The sequence below is a fragment of the Lagenorhynchus albirostris genome, chromosome 10, assembly GCF_949774975.1.
Source record: "Lagenorhynchus albirostris chromosome 10, mLagAlb1.1, whole genome shotgun sequence".
In the NCBI taxonomy this organism is placed as follows: domain Eukaryota; kingdom Metazoa; phylum Chordata; class Mammalia; order Artiodactyla; family Delphinidae; genus Lagenorhynchus; species Lagenorhynchus albirostris.
Genome location: NC_083104.1, coordinates 36,911,958 through 36,925,005, shown reverse-complemented (window position 1 = coordinate 36,925,005; position 13,048 = coordinate 36,911,958). Strand labels below are relative to the sequence as shown.

The 13,048-nt window shown below is 43.2% G+C and overlaps 1 protein-coding gene across 1 annotated transcript; it reads right to left on the bottom strand.

Annotated features, from left to right (window-relative positions):
- Window positions 1–6,747: 6,747 nt before the first annotated feature.
- Window positions 6,748–12,628, bottom strand: IQCF5 (IQ motif containing F5). Its single transcript, XM_060163847.1, has 3 exons — window positions 12,573–12,628; window positions 7,789–7,910; window positions 6,748–7,193 (listed from the first exon to the last, which is right to left on the bottom strand). The coding sequence occupies exons 1-3, from the start codon at window positions 12,626–12,628 to the stop codon at window positions 6,748–6,750; spliced, it is 624 nt and encodes a 207-aa protein (XP_060019830.1).
- Between the last annotated feature and the right edge of the window lie 420 nt (window positions 12,629–13,048).

The following is a 13,048-nucleotide window of genomic DNA, read 5'->3' as shown; positions in this document are numbered from 1 at the left end:
TACCAGTTGAAGGGTCTTGGAGTTGTTTCCAGTTTGGGGTGATTACAAATTAATCTGCTATGTATATGTGTGTTTTTTTGTGTGAACCTAAGTTTTGCACTTTATTTGGTTAAAAACCTAGGAGTGAGAGCTTCCAATTTTGGTACAAGATGGTGTCAACTAATTTTCCCTTCTCCTCCCCTCTAAATACAAACTAAATACTCTGAAAATAATTCAACAATCATAAAAGGACTCTGAAATATGGAGAGATGGCGGATCATCTAGGAGTCTCAAGATTTTAAAAGGTACACCTAGATGAATTCTTGTTTTATCTGTCATACATCTCAGACTGGACACCAGATATGTCTGCAACCTAAAACCAACAACAGGCATAGGGAAAGCTAAACAAAACAAACAAAACAAGAAAAGCATGCTCTCTCTGGTCAAAAGAAGGGGAAGCCCAGCAGAGACTAAGCAGGGAGACCCACGCCTAGTGGCAACAGCAGACTGAATTGCCTACGGTACCCTTATAAGCCAACCCATCCCATGCCCCACATGCACTGGCAGCAACAGGCATGATCTGCTCACAACAGCAGCAACAGTGGAACCCAGGCTTATCCACCCACTCCACACCCCACATCCATTAGCAGTGGTGACCCAGTCTGTCCTCAGCAGCAGTAAAAGCAGAACGCATGTGGGCCAACACACTTCATTTATCATCTGCTAACAGAAGCAGGCTTGATCTACCCACAGCAGCAACAGCAGAACCTGAGCAGATCAACCCATCTCCTACCCCAAACTAAATGGGAGGAGAGAGGGGATCCTCCTGTACCTCAGCTCCAACAAGCCTAGTATCTCCTGGCCTTCCAGTCAGTGGCAGAGGCAATCCAGACCTAGCAGCACCTGGCCATCCAGCCAGCCACAGAAGAAGATCCAGAACAGGAACTTCCTGTCCCTCCACCCAACAGCAAAATGCAGTCCAGGTAGCCCTTCTCTCCTCCAGTGGCACCAGCAGAGACCGGGTGGGACACCCACTGACACCAGGTGGCCAGTGAACAGGCCAGCATATTGCTCTCTACCTCAGAAGTCCAACATCCTAAGCCCTCCATCTAATGGCAAGAGGGAACCCAGGAAAATGGCTTCTACCTTGTAGGTGGCACCAGAAGGGATCCAGTGGAACCAAAAGAATAAAGCAGACCAGAATTGCATTGAAAGAGCCCAGAAAAGAAAATTCTCATTGGAAACAGGGCCCACAAAAGTAGGCCAGCATCTACATACTAAACCTAAATAGGATGCTGCCTTCTAGAATAGAAGATTTAAATGGCCTTGAGAGCCTCCTAATATAATATCCAAAATGTCCAGCATACAATAGAAAATCACTCATCATACCAAGAACCAATAAAAGTATGATGTTAGATGTGGATTCTCTTTATCAAGTTAAAGTTTGGTAGTTCCCTCTATTCCTAACTTGCTAAGAGTTTCGTTTTTATCATGAATGGGTGTTGGATTTTGTCAAATGGTTTTTCTGTTTCTGACTATATATAGTCATATGATTTTTCTTCTTTAGCCTGTTGATATGGTGGATTGATTAATTTTTGAATGTTTGAAGTAGCCTCGCTTACCTGGGATAAATTTATACTTGGTGCTGGTGTATAATTTCTTTTGTACCTTGTTGGGTTTGATTTTTACCTCTACGTTCCTGAGAGGTACTAATGTACACTTTTTAAAAAATTCCCTTTGTCTGATTTTGATATCAAGGTAATACTGACCTCATAAAAATTGGGAGCATTCTCTCCTTTTCTGTTTCCTGGAAGACATTATGTAAAATTGGTGTGAAAATTCTTCTTTAAATATTTTGTAAAAATTCTTTAGTGAAGCCATCTGGGCCTGGAGATCTCTTTTTAGAGAACTTTTAAATTACAAATTCAATTTCTTTAATGGCCAAGGGACTATTCAGGTATCTGTTTCATCTGATTGGGTTGGTATTGTGTAACTTTCAAACAGTTGATTAATTTCTTTTAAGTTGTTGAATTTATGAGAATAAAGTTACTCATGGTGTGTTTCCTTATGCTTTTTTTAATATTTTATTTTTTTAATACAGCAGGTTTTTATTAGTTATCCATTTTATACATTTTAGTGTATATATGTCAATCCCAATCTCCCAGTTCATCCCACCACCACCACCACCACCACCACCCCAATTTCCCCCCTTGGTTCCATACATTTGTTCTGTACATCTTTGTCTCTATTTCTGCCTTGCAAACCAGTTCATCTGTAACATTTTTCTAGATTCCACATATATGCATTAATATACGATATTTGTTTTTCTCTTCCTGACTTACTTCACTCTGTATGACAGTCTCTATGTCCATCAACGTCTCTACAAATGACCCAATTTCGTTCCTTTTTATGGCTGAGTAATATTCCATTGTATAAATGTACCACATCTTCTTTATCCATTCGTCTGTTGATGGGCATTTAGGTTGCTTCCATGGCCTGGCTGTTGTAAATAGTGCTGCAATGAACATTGTGTACATGCCTCTTTTTGAATTATGGTTTTCTCTGGGTATATGCCCAGTAGTGGGATTACAGGGTCATATGGTAATTCTATTTTTAGTTTTTTAAGGAACCTCCATACTGTTCTCCATAGTGGCTGTATCAATTTACATTCCCACCAACAGTGCAAGAGGGTTCCCTTTTCTCCACACCCTCTGCAGCGTTTGTTGTTTGTAGATTTTCTGATGATGGCCATTCTGATTGGTGTGAGGTGATACCTCCTTGTAGTTTTGATTTGCATTTCTCTGTTCCCTTATGCTTTTAATGGCTGCCAGATCTATAGTGGGGGGAATGGGAGGAAGTCTAGGCAAAAAGTTCTTAGACTTGACTGCAAACATACAATCCATAAAAGGAAAATTGATACATTAGACTTGGTCAAATTTAAAACTTTTGCTCTATGAAAGACGCTGTTAAGAGAATGAAAAGACAAGTTGGGTGACAGGAGAAAATATTTGCAAACCACATATTTGATGAACTTGTATCTAGAATATATTTTTATCATTTTTCCAGTTTTATTGAGGTATAATTACAAATAAAAATTGTATATATTTAAGATGTACAACATGATGGTTTGATATATGTATACATTGTGAAATGATTACCACAATCAAGTTAACGCATCCATTACCTCACAGTTACCTTTTCTTTAAAACAAGAACCCTTAAAAACCACTCTCAGCAAATTTCAAGTATACAGTTCAATATTATTATTATATTCACCATGCTGTCCATTAGATCCCCAAACTTATCATATAACTGAAAGTTTTTACCATTTAATAAACAGCCCCCCATTTTCCGCACCTCCCAGCCCCTAGTAACCACTGTTCAACTCTGTTAGATTTCACTTTGTGAGATTGTACAGTATTTGTCTTTCTCTGTTGGGCTTATTTTACTTATGTCCTCCATAAGGTCCTCCAGGTTCATCTATGTTGTCACAAATGTAAGGATTTCTTTCTCTTTTTATGGCTGAAAAATATTTCATTTTATATGTGTATCCATTTGTCCTTTGATAGAAAGAGGGTATTTCCATAGCTTGGCTATTATGAATAATGCTACAGTAAACATGAGAATGCAGATATTTCTTTGATAAAGTGATTTTATTTCCTTTGGATATATACCCAGAAGTAGGATTGCTAGATCATATGGTAGTTTTATTTTGAATGTATTGAGGAACCTCCATACTGATTAACATAATGATTGTACCAACTTATATCCCACCAGCAGTGTATACAAGGATTCCCTTATCTCCACACCCTTGCCAACACTTGTTATCATTTGTCTTTTGATAATAGCCATTCTAACGGGTGTGAGGTTATATCACATGTGGTTTTGACTTGCATTTCCATTATTAGTGGTGTTGAGTAATTTTTTCATCTACCTGTTGGCCATTTGTATGTATTCTTTGGAAAAATGTCTATTCAGGTCACTGGCCATTTTTTAATTAGGTTTGGTTTTGTTTTTGTTGTTATTGTTTTTCTTCATTATTGGATTATATGAGTTCCTGGTATATTTTGGCAATTAACCCCTTATCAGACACACGTTTTACAAATATTTTCTCTTGTGCCGCAGGGTGCTTTTTTATTTTGCTGATTGTTTCCTTTGCTGTGCAGAAGTTTTTAATTTGCTGTAGTCTCACTTGTTTATTTTTGCTTTTGTTGCCTGTGCTTTTGAGGTCATATCCAAAAAAATCATTGCCAAGACCAATGTCAAGCAGTATTTCCCCTGTTTTCTTCTAGGAGTTTTGTGGTTTTAGGTCTTGCACTTAAGTCTTTGATCCACTTTGAGTTGATTTTTGCATATGGTGTAAGGGAAGTGTCCAATTTCATTCTTTTGCATGTGGATATAGTTTTCCCACCAGTTATTGAAGAGACCATTCTTTACCAATTGTATATTCTTGGCTCCCTTGTCAAATATTACTTCACCCTACATATATGTATGTGTTTATTACTGGGCTCTCAATTCTGTCCAGTTGGTCTGTGTCTGTTTTTAATGTCAGTTCCATACTGTTCTGATTACTATAGCTTTGTAATATATTTTGTAATCAGGAAGTGTGATTCCTCCAGCTTTGTTCTTTTTTTCTCAAGAATACTTTGGGTATTTAGGGTCTTTTACAGTTATATACAAATTTTAGGAATTTTTCTATTACTGTGAAAAATGCCATTGGAATTATGATAGGGATTACACTGAATCTATAGATTGCTTTGGCTGGTAAGCTATTTTAACAGTGTTAACTCTTCTGAACCCTGAACATGGGATATCTTTCCATTTATTTGTATCTTCTTCTATTTCTTTAGTTTTCAATGTATAGATCTTTCACCTCCTTGGTTAAATTTATTCCTAGGTATTTTATTGTTTTTGATGCTGTTGTAAATGAGACTTTTTAAAATATCTTTTTTCAGATAGGTTATTTTTATTATATAGAAATGCAACTGATTTTTGTATGTTGATTTTGTATCCTGCAACTTTACTGAATTTGTTTATTAGTTCAAACAGTTTATTGGTAGAGTCTTTAGGGTCTAATTGAAGGCATCATTCCAGAAACTTGGACAGTAAACTGTCATTAATTTTGGTTAATTTCAGCTTTTATGGTACTGGCTATCCATCCCTGACACCCTAGCCCCCAGCGCTATTCCAGGCATCCGTGAATGAGTTCTGGAGAAATTTGTATGAAGCTTGCAGAATCCAAGGTGAGCAATAAAGAATCTGTCCTTCAAATATTAGGGATCTGTGCTCATTTTGCTGATGACTACTTGTGATCACAGAGGTGCAGAAACAGAGACAGGGGCCATTGTTGCAATCCCCACCACAGTTGTTGCAACACCCTCCCCTTCCAGCTAGTGGCTTACAGGGGATTTAAAGAGATGGGACCTCTCCTTCCTCCCCCACCCCTCTTCTCTTTTTCCCTTTTTGGGAGCCAGACCCTTAAGGACTAGGACACTTAAAAGTAACCACATAGGGCTTCCCTGGTGGCGCAGTGGTTGAGAGTCCACCTGCCGATGCAGGGGACACAGGTTCGTGCCCCGGTCCAGGAAGATTCCCACATGCCACGGAGCGGCTGGGCCTGTGAGCCATGGCCTCTGAGCCTGTGCGTCCGGAGCCTGTGCTCTGCAACGGGAGAGGCCACAACAGTGAGAGGCCTGCGTACCGCAAAAAAAAAAAAGAAAAAGTAACCACATATACAAGGAAATTTTAAAAGTCACCATGTATGCCCAGGGAAAGGTGGAGGCCCAGAAAAGACCAGAGAAGACCTTAAGTTTACACCTATACTGATCCCCAGCACAGAGACACCCTACAACGAACCAACAACAACAGCAAAAACAGCAAAATCAGGGAAAGAGTGAAAAATTGACCTCTAGAATAACCACATTATGAGATTCAAGTGTTCAATCTTCAACAACAAAAAAAAAATTACAAAGCATACAAAGAAAGAGGAAAATTATGGCCCATTCAAAGGAAAAAAGTAAATCAACAGAAACTGTCCCTGAGAAAGACAAGGTGGTGGACTTAATGTAAAAATATTCTAAAACAACTAAACCTTGAAGACCTTATGTTAAGTGAAATAAGTCAGTCATAAAAGGACAAATATTGTATGATTCCACTCATATAAGGCATTTAGAGTAATTGAATTCATAGAGACAAAATAGAATAGTGGTTGCCAGAGGCTGGGGAAGGGGAGAATGAAGAATTATTGTTCAATGTGTACAGAGTTTCAATTTTGCAAGATAAATGAAGTTCTGGAGATGGATGGAGGCGATAGCTGCACAACAATTTGAATATGCTTAATTTTACTGAGCTGTTTACTCAAAAATGGTTAAAATGGTAAATTTTATGTTATGTGTATTTACCACAATTTTTAAATAGTATTTTTTAAAGACTTTGGGGGAACGAGCAAAAGATGACACAGGACTTCACGTTGCACAACTACATCGGGGCACCATTTACATAGACCACACTGTGAAAGAATCTCCCTGGAGTTGGAAGACTTGGTGGCCTTGCAACCCCAACTCTCCTACCCATGGCAGACATTGCTAATCAATCACAGGCCCTGCTCATAGAGCACCAGACTCTCAGAATCCTCCACACTGGACCCCAGGCAACCCCTGCCACTTCCTTAGAGCTGATTTATGAGATGCCAAGTATTTGCCATCATTAGCTCAATGACCTCCTTGAAGTATGTCTGACAAAGAGCTGGGGACACATATAGCAGACCTGGTCATTCCTGTATTGGAAGGGGTATGTACTGTTGTACACTACAAGCTTGCGAGCCCAAAGAGATTTCAAGTTGAAGATTCAGTTGGTTTTCTTTGAGGTCGTAACGGCCCTGAATAAAGCCACGGGTATGGCAGCTATGCCAGCGCCAATAGACCTGAATGATGCGGACAGCGTGGAGCAAACGGCAGTAACGAAGGCGGATGCACCACATGCGGAACCAGGATTGTAGCTTGACAGCTGCCCATTCTTGCCGCGCGTAGCATTCTAGAGACGTCCGCCGCCTCTTCTCCTGCAGCTTCACCAGCTTCTGTTTCCACCAGCGTTGAATGATCCACGCTCTGAGAGCCGTGTGCAGCAGAGTCCTGCGCACCAGGGTGCCCCGCCACCAGGCTTGGATGAAAACAGCCGCTTTCTGTTCTTCCATCATCATGATTCTTACTTTGGGGCCTTGCAAGAGAAAACAGGGGACAATTAAACTCATAAAGGGACTTCCCTGGTGGCTCAGTAGTTAAGAATCCGCCTGCCAATGCAGGAGACATGGGTTTGAGCCCTGGTTCTGGGAAGATCTCACATGCCGTGGAGCAACTAAGCCCCTGCACCACAACTACTGAGACTGCGTTCTGGAGCCCGTGAGCCACAACTACTGAGCCCGAGTGCCACAACTACTGAAGCCCACATGCCTATAGCCCGTGCTCCACAAAATGAGAAGCCCGCGCACCACAACAAAGAGTAACCCCCACTCACTGCAACTAGAGAAAGCCTGCAGACAGCAACGAAGACCCAATGCAGCCAAAAATAAATAAATAAATAGATTTATTTTAAAAAAAAGAAACATACATTTCGGCCCTAAGGTGTGGCAGGAGAGCTGTTGTGGGCAGCAGCTGGACCTCAGAGATCAAGTAAGTGTCCTGCTTCCGCACACATGCATGCACACACAAAGATACATGTGCACATAAGCGTGCACGCACAAAGATGTATGCGCATGCACAAAGATACATGTGCACACATGCGCACACACACACACGATCCAGTTTTCCTGTACCTTGGCCTTTGCATTCCCCAAACACAATCCCCACTTTGTAGCTCTCAACCATGTGTGGTCTGGGTTCAAACTCTTCGCGCTCCTCCTTGGCACACACCTTGGCTGGACTCACAGCTCTTAGCCTAAGGAGAAAATAGGGGGAAAGGACAGCCAAGGAGGAGTGGATCCCTGTTCATTTCCTGCTCTGTGTGTGGTGGCCATTCATCCCAGTTTGCCTGGCACACCCTGAGTTTATGCCTATTGTCCTGGTATAATTTTGATAAGTGTCTCTTTAACTCCCTGAAGCATTTCTCTTTGGACAATAAGTTGCATGGTCACAGACCTTTGGGTCACTCCACTGGACCACAAGGGTCAGAGATGTCACAAGTCAAGGCTCTCTCCAACACAGTACAGCCTGGATCCATCTACGCAGGGAGGGGTGGGAAGGCAGAGGCAGTGGTGTGGGTAGGCAGTTGGAGGTGGAGTCCCTTGCTCTCCTCTCCTTTGCTCCTTCAAGCTCTCTTCTATCAATGCGACTTCATCATTATCTTTGATTGTAATTTGGAAGGTTTGCTGTCCTTATCAGGGTTTAGAGAGAAAAACATGAAAGTAAGGGTGCTCTTCCCACCACTAAGTGCCAAGTCACCCACACACTAGGCTTCCTGGACTTTCCTGGAATCTCAAACATGAGAAGGAATCCCCTCCTGAGGAAACTATGGGAAATGTACTGCCCTCCAGAAAGCTTGGGTAAATCTGACTGTCTCTTATAAAACATTAAATGCCGATGGCTTTGGGGGATGGTCAAATCCCCTCAGATCTACACTCAGTTACCCATGGTTAGGGTCTAGATGTTCCCATCACTCTCAAGTCTGTTCTCCTCCAGCCACTGCTCTGGCAAGAAGAGAAGAGGAGGGGAAAGAGCCGTGATGTCATAAGGGCACCTATGACTCAGGCACCAGGATGGCTCCCAATAGCTGAGCTCCTTCTAAGGAAAACCTAGAGGACCTGTCCTTTCTTTCCTATGTAAATGGCTACAAAGAAGAATACCTCAAATACTGACCCATTGACACAAATGTGTATAGTGATACTCATTAAAGCCTGGCTGGTATTCATTAAATGGATTTCAATTCATTTATCTTTTTACATTTATTTTATTGAAGTATAATTGATTTACAATGTTGTGTTAATTTTTACTGTACAGCAAAGTGATTCAGTTATATATATATATATATATATGTATATTCTTTTCCATTATGGTTTATCACAGGTTATAGAATATCCTGTGCTATACAATAGGACCTTGTTGTTTATCCATTCTATATATATAGTAGTTTGCATCTGCTGATCCCAAACTCGCAGTCCATCTCTCCCCCCACTGCCCCCTCTTGACAACCACAAGTCTGTTATCTATGTGAGTCTGTTTCTGTTTCATCAATAAGTTCATTTTTGTCATATTTTAGATTCCACATATAAGGGATATCATATGGTGCTTGTCTTTCTCTTTCTGACTTACGTTACTTAGTATGATAGATTTCAATTCATTTAAATAATGGTATACCAAATAACAATTAGAAGAATGGGTGTGTTCTCTATCTACTAATATAGAAGCATGTACAAGATTTAGCAAGATTAGCAAGTTCATCAAATCAAGATCAACTAAATATAAGCATAGATTTACACACATGTCTTATAAAGTCATTCTTTTAAAAGGTGGTGGAAATTAGGAAGATATCCACAAAAATTAACAATGAGCATGTCTGATGAGGATATCAGGGTTGGGAGAACAGAGTAAACTCCCTTACTGTGGCTAAACCTCCTATGTCTTGCCTATCTGTAAGTCATCTAGTTATCAGGCCCCTGGGAGAGCAAGACCCACACAGGCCAGAAAGCCCATAAGCCCCCAGGACCAGCCCAGGACCCCCATCTCAGGCTCAAGTGGACTCAAGGTCACAGTGAGGAGATGGGTGAAGGTCAGCCACTGCACAAGCAGGACCCCACCTCTTGCCTGCTCCTGGCCTCTGAAAACCTACCGGGCTATCGTGAGGCCCTGGTCCCCTCTCAGGGTCGCAGCCCCAGGGGTCACTGAGAAATGCATTTGCAATGTGTAGAGTGAGTATGGAGGAAGTCAGTGTGGGGCTAGGGGAAGAGCAGATATAGAGAAGAGGAGGAGGCCATTTAAGGCTGGAGGGGGGTGTCAATGTGAAGTTAATGGGATGGGAGAATGGAAAGGATAAGAGTAAATTGGAGAATGGGGAAATAGTAGAGTACAATGCATGGGACAGTGAAGGTACAAGAAGCACCTGTTTGAAGATAAAGGTGTTTGGCCATGCCCCTGGGAGACCCACATCTGTTTAATGCCCCCATTAGTCTGGCTCCAGAGTCTAGTCCCTAGTCACCATTGTCCCTGCTGTCCCTGGTAATAATCATGGAGCAATGACATTCATCCCACTTCACAGATGAGGAGACTGAGGTGCAGAGACCTTACATGGCTTAGTCTGGTCTCACAACAGATTAGGGAAGTTGCCAGGGACTGGGGTGTTGGTGGATGTGGTGACCCTAGGGGCAGGGAGGGTGCTGAGGCTTTGAATGTCACCAGGACCTGCTTGGACTGAAGCCAGTGGGAAGGGAGGAACCTCCCCGGGGGCTAAGGAACAGAGGAGTGACACCATCCAAGGGAATTTTTTGTGGGTATGCTGGCCAAGGGGCCTGAGGCGAGCATGACGGGGGTGCATCTCCTGGGGCTAGAGTAAGGGACACAGGGAACAAAATACAAGCACCTCTCATGACCACTGTGGGTGACCCACAGAAGTACCAGCATTCTGGGGTCTCCCTATTCTTCCACCCCACCCCCACCATTCTCTGCCACCTCTACCAGAATTTCCCCCTAGAGGTTCTCAGTAGACCCCTTCAGGGAGGGGCGGAAAGAAGAAAGGAGGGGTCAGTGAGGGTGTCAATGGGATCAGCCCTCTGAATATGCTCCCAGCCCCAGAGCCTGCAGGGGAAGGAAAGCAGGTCTGCTGGGAGTGGCCTGTGCTAAGAGAGCCCTTCCCTATCAGCCCCTGCCTGGGTCATTTCTTTGGCCTCCACCCCCACACTACAGCTAGGTTACCCTTGAATGCAGGCCCCACCACAGCTGTCTTCCTGGCAGCCCCTAACGGAGTGACTTCGTAGGTCTGAACCCTGAGAAATCCCAAACCCCCTTATAGATCTCCACTATGGTCCTCATTGGATCCTACTGTAGTCACCTGTTTACTGATCAGCCTCTTCCCTCACTGGTTCCTAGAGGACAGAGCCTGAGCCGCTTTCACATTTGTGACCCCAGAGGCTGCACAATATCAGGACATAGTAGGTTAAAAATAATTGTTCATTGAATGTGTAATAAATGGATGAATGAATGGACTCCACCCCTAGCCCACTCTTCTGGAGACCCAAAGGCCTCAGGGCCTGCAACCCTTCTCTCCATGACTAGGGACAGATCCTGCCATGCCCTGCCTTGTCCGCTCTGCTTGGGATGCGCTGAAAATCCCCAGGTTTGAGATGAGGAGTCTAGAGCATTTGGGGGCTAGGAGAGAAGGGTAACACTGGGAAAACCTGGAAGAGAGAAAGGGAGAAAACTGGAGGCAGGGCAGGGGGCACATGGGGACTTGGAGTCTGAGAGAGAAATGTAGAGAGAAGGGCAGAAGAAAGTGAGACAGAATGTGACTTTTCAGGTGATACCCAGTGGCAGCCCTGAATCCTCAGGCTCTCCCCACTAAACAGTCTTGTTGCTGCTCTCTTCTGTCCACGAATGTCCACTGTCCCTGTGAGGAGGTCCTGACAGGTGGATTCTGAGAATGAATACAAGACCTCTTAGTGGCCCAGCTTGGATTCTTGCTCCAGGGCTGTGGGTGGGATGGTTGCCCACAAAAGACTCTTCTTCTTCCTAGTGGTCCCCAGCCCAACTCTGACTTCACCATGGGCATTTAAGACCTGGAGCCACAACAGAACCCCTGGGTGTACCTCAATGAGAGAGAAGCCCTGGCCCAAGAGACACATTTGCTTTCACCCTGGGCCTCAGATCTGGGAGTTCTGTAGGGTCTCCATATTGCTTGTTTAGGGTATTGTGGGGTTGGGGAAGTTCAAGACTGGATAATCCTGTGTGGCTGGCATAATTCAACTCATAACACCAATGATAAGTCACTAGCTACAGGCTTCCCCTTAGGAAAGGACATGCCTTGGTCAAATCCCTTTCCTATGGCCAAAGGCAATTCGTAGTACGGGACATAGCAGTGACCCAGCAGTAGCCAGTATTCCCAGTAGCTGTGGGATGAGTCATCAGCTACGAAGAGTGGATCTACTACGTCCACATATTCACTACAGCCCACCCCTTCATGTCACTCACATATACTTGCTTCCCATAGCAAGTTTTTACCATTTAAAAATAGCTTCTTCAGGATTCATGTAGGTCTTTTCTCCTGGGAAAACTTAGAAGGGTCAGAGAGACAAACTTCAGTCCCTACTGCTACAGTTTATTTTGAGGCCATTACTCACACTCCTCTCCCCCTTCCTCTACCACCCTTTCTAAATTCCTTTCACCTTTGACTAGCATTTCTGCTGGTCTAGGCAGTTTGCCTGAAGGGAAGCAGCAATTCAGACCCTCATCCTTGAGGCACCTGGTTCTCTGGTTAGCATGTACTTCTCAGGCCATGTTTGTGTTCATCTACCATTATACCTGGGCAGCAAAGCAACAAGACATCTTCCAATGACTCACCCAAGCAGCACTCATAGTCTTCCCTGCTCCCATAGTGTAGCAGCAGGCCCTTCACCTTCTCCTCATGATATCAGGGTTAATTATCCCTGCCAGAGTGGTGACACCTTTCATCGCCTGCTTAACTCTTGGCAAAAGGAGTCTGAAGTGACCAGGTCACAGCTGTAGCTTTAAGTTTAATGGGACTCTTACAGTGATCCCTGATGTGTGCCTTCCAACTCTAGAAACTAGAACCTCCAGTAACATGGAGCCTGAAGGTGCAGGGACAGAAAGCACAAACACCCAAGCATATAACTAGAAGGGGTGGTCACAGGTGCAGTACCATTTCCACACATTGTACCTACTGGGGACTCAGAACCATGTAATGGACATTGATTTAGGGCTTGGGTTGGCAAACTACAGCCTGTGGGCTACACCCAGCCCACTGTTTTTGTACATCCTGTAAAGAATGGTTTTTACATTTTTCAGTGGTTGAAAAAACTCAAAATAATAATATTTCATGACATATGAAAATTATATAAAATTCAAATTTCA

Coding starts and splice junctions, on each gene's coding strand:
- IQCF5 (XM_060163847.1), bottom strand. CDS start 12,628: ATGAAAGGTGTCACCACTCTGGCAGGGATAATTAACCCTGATATCATG. Junction 7,911..12,572: donor CCTGATATCATGAGGAGAAG/GTGAAGGGCCTG, acceptor TTTTCTCCTTAG/GCTAAGAGCTGTGAGTCCAG. Junction 7,194..7,788: donor TGGGGAATGCAAAGGCCAAG/GTACAGGAAAAC, acceptor TTCTCTTGCAAG/GCCCCAAAGTAAGAATCATG.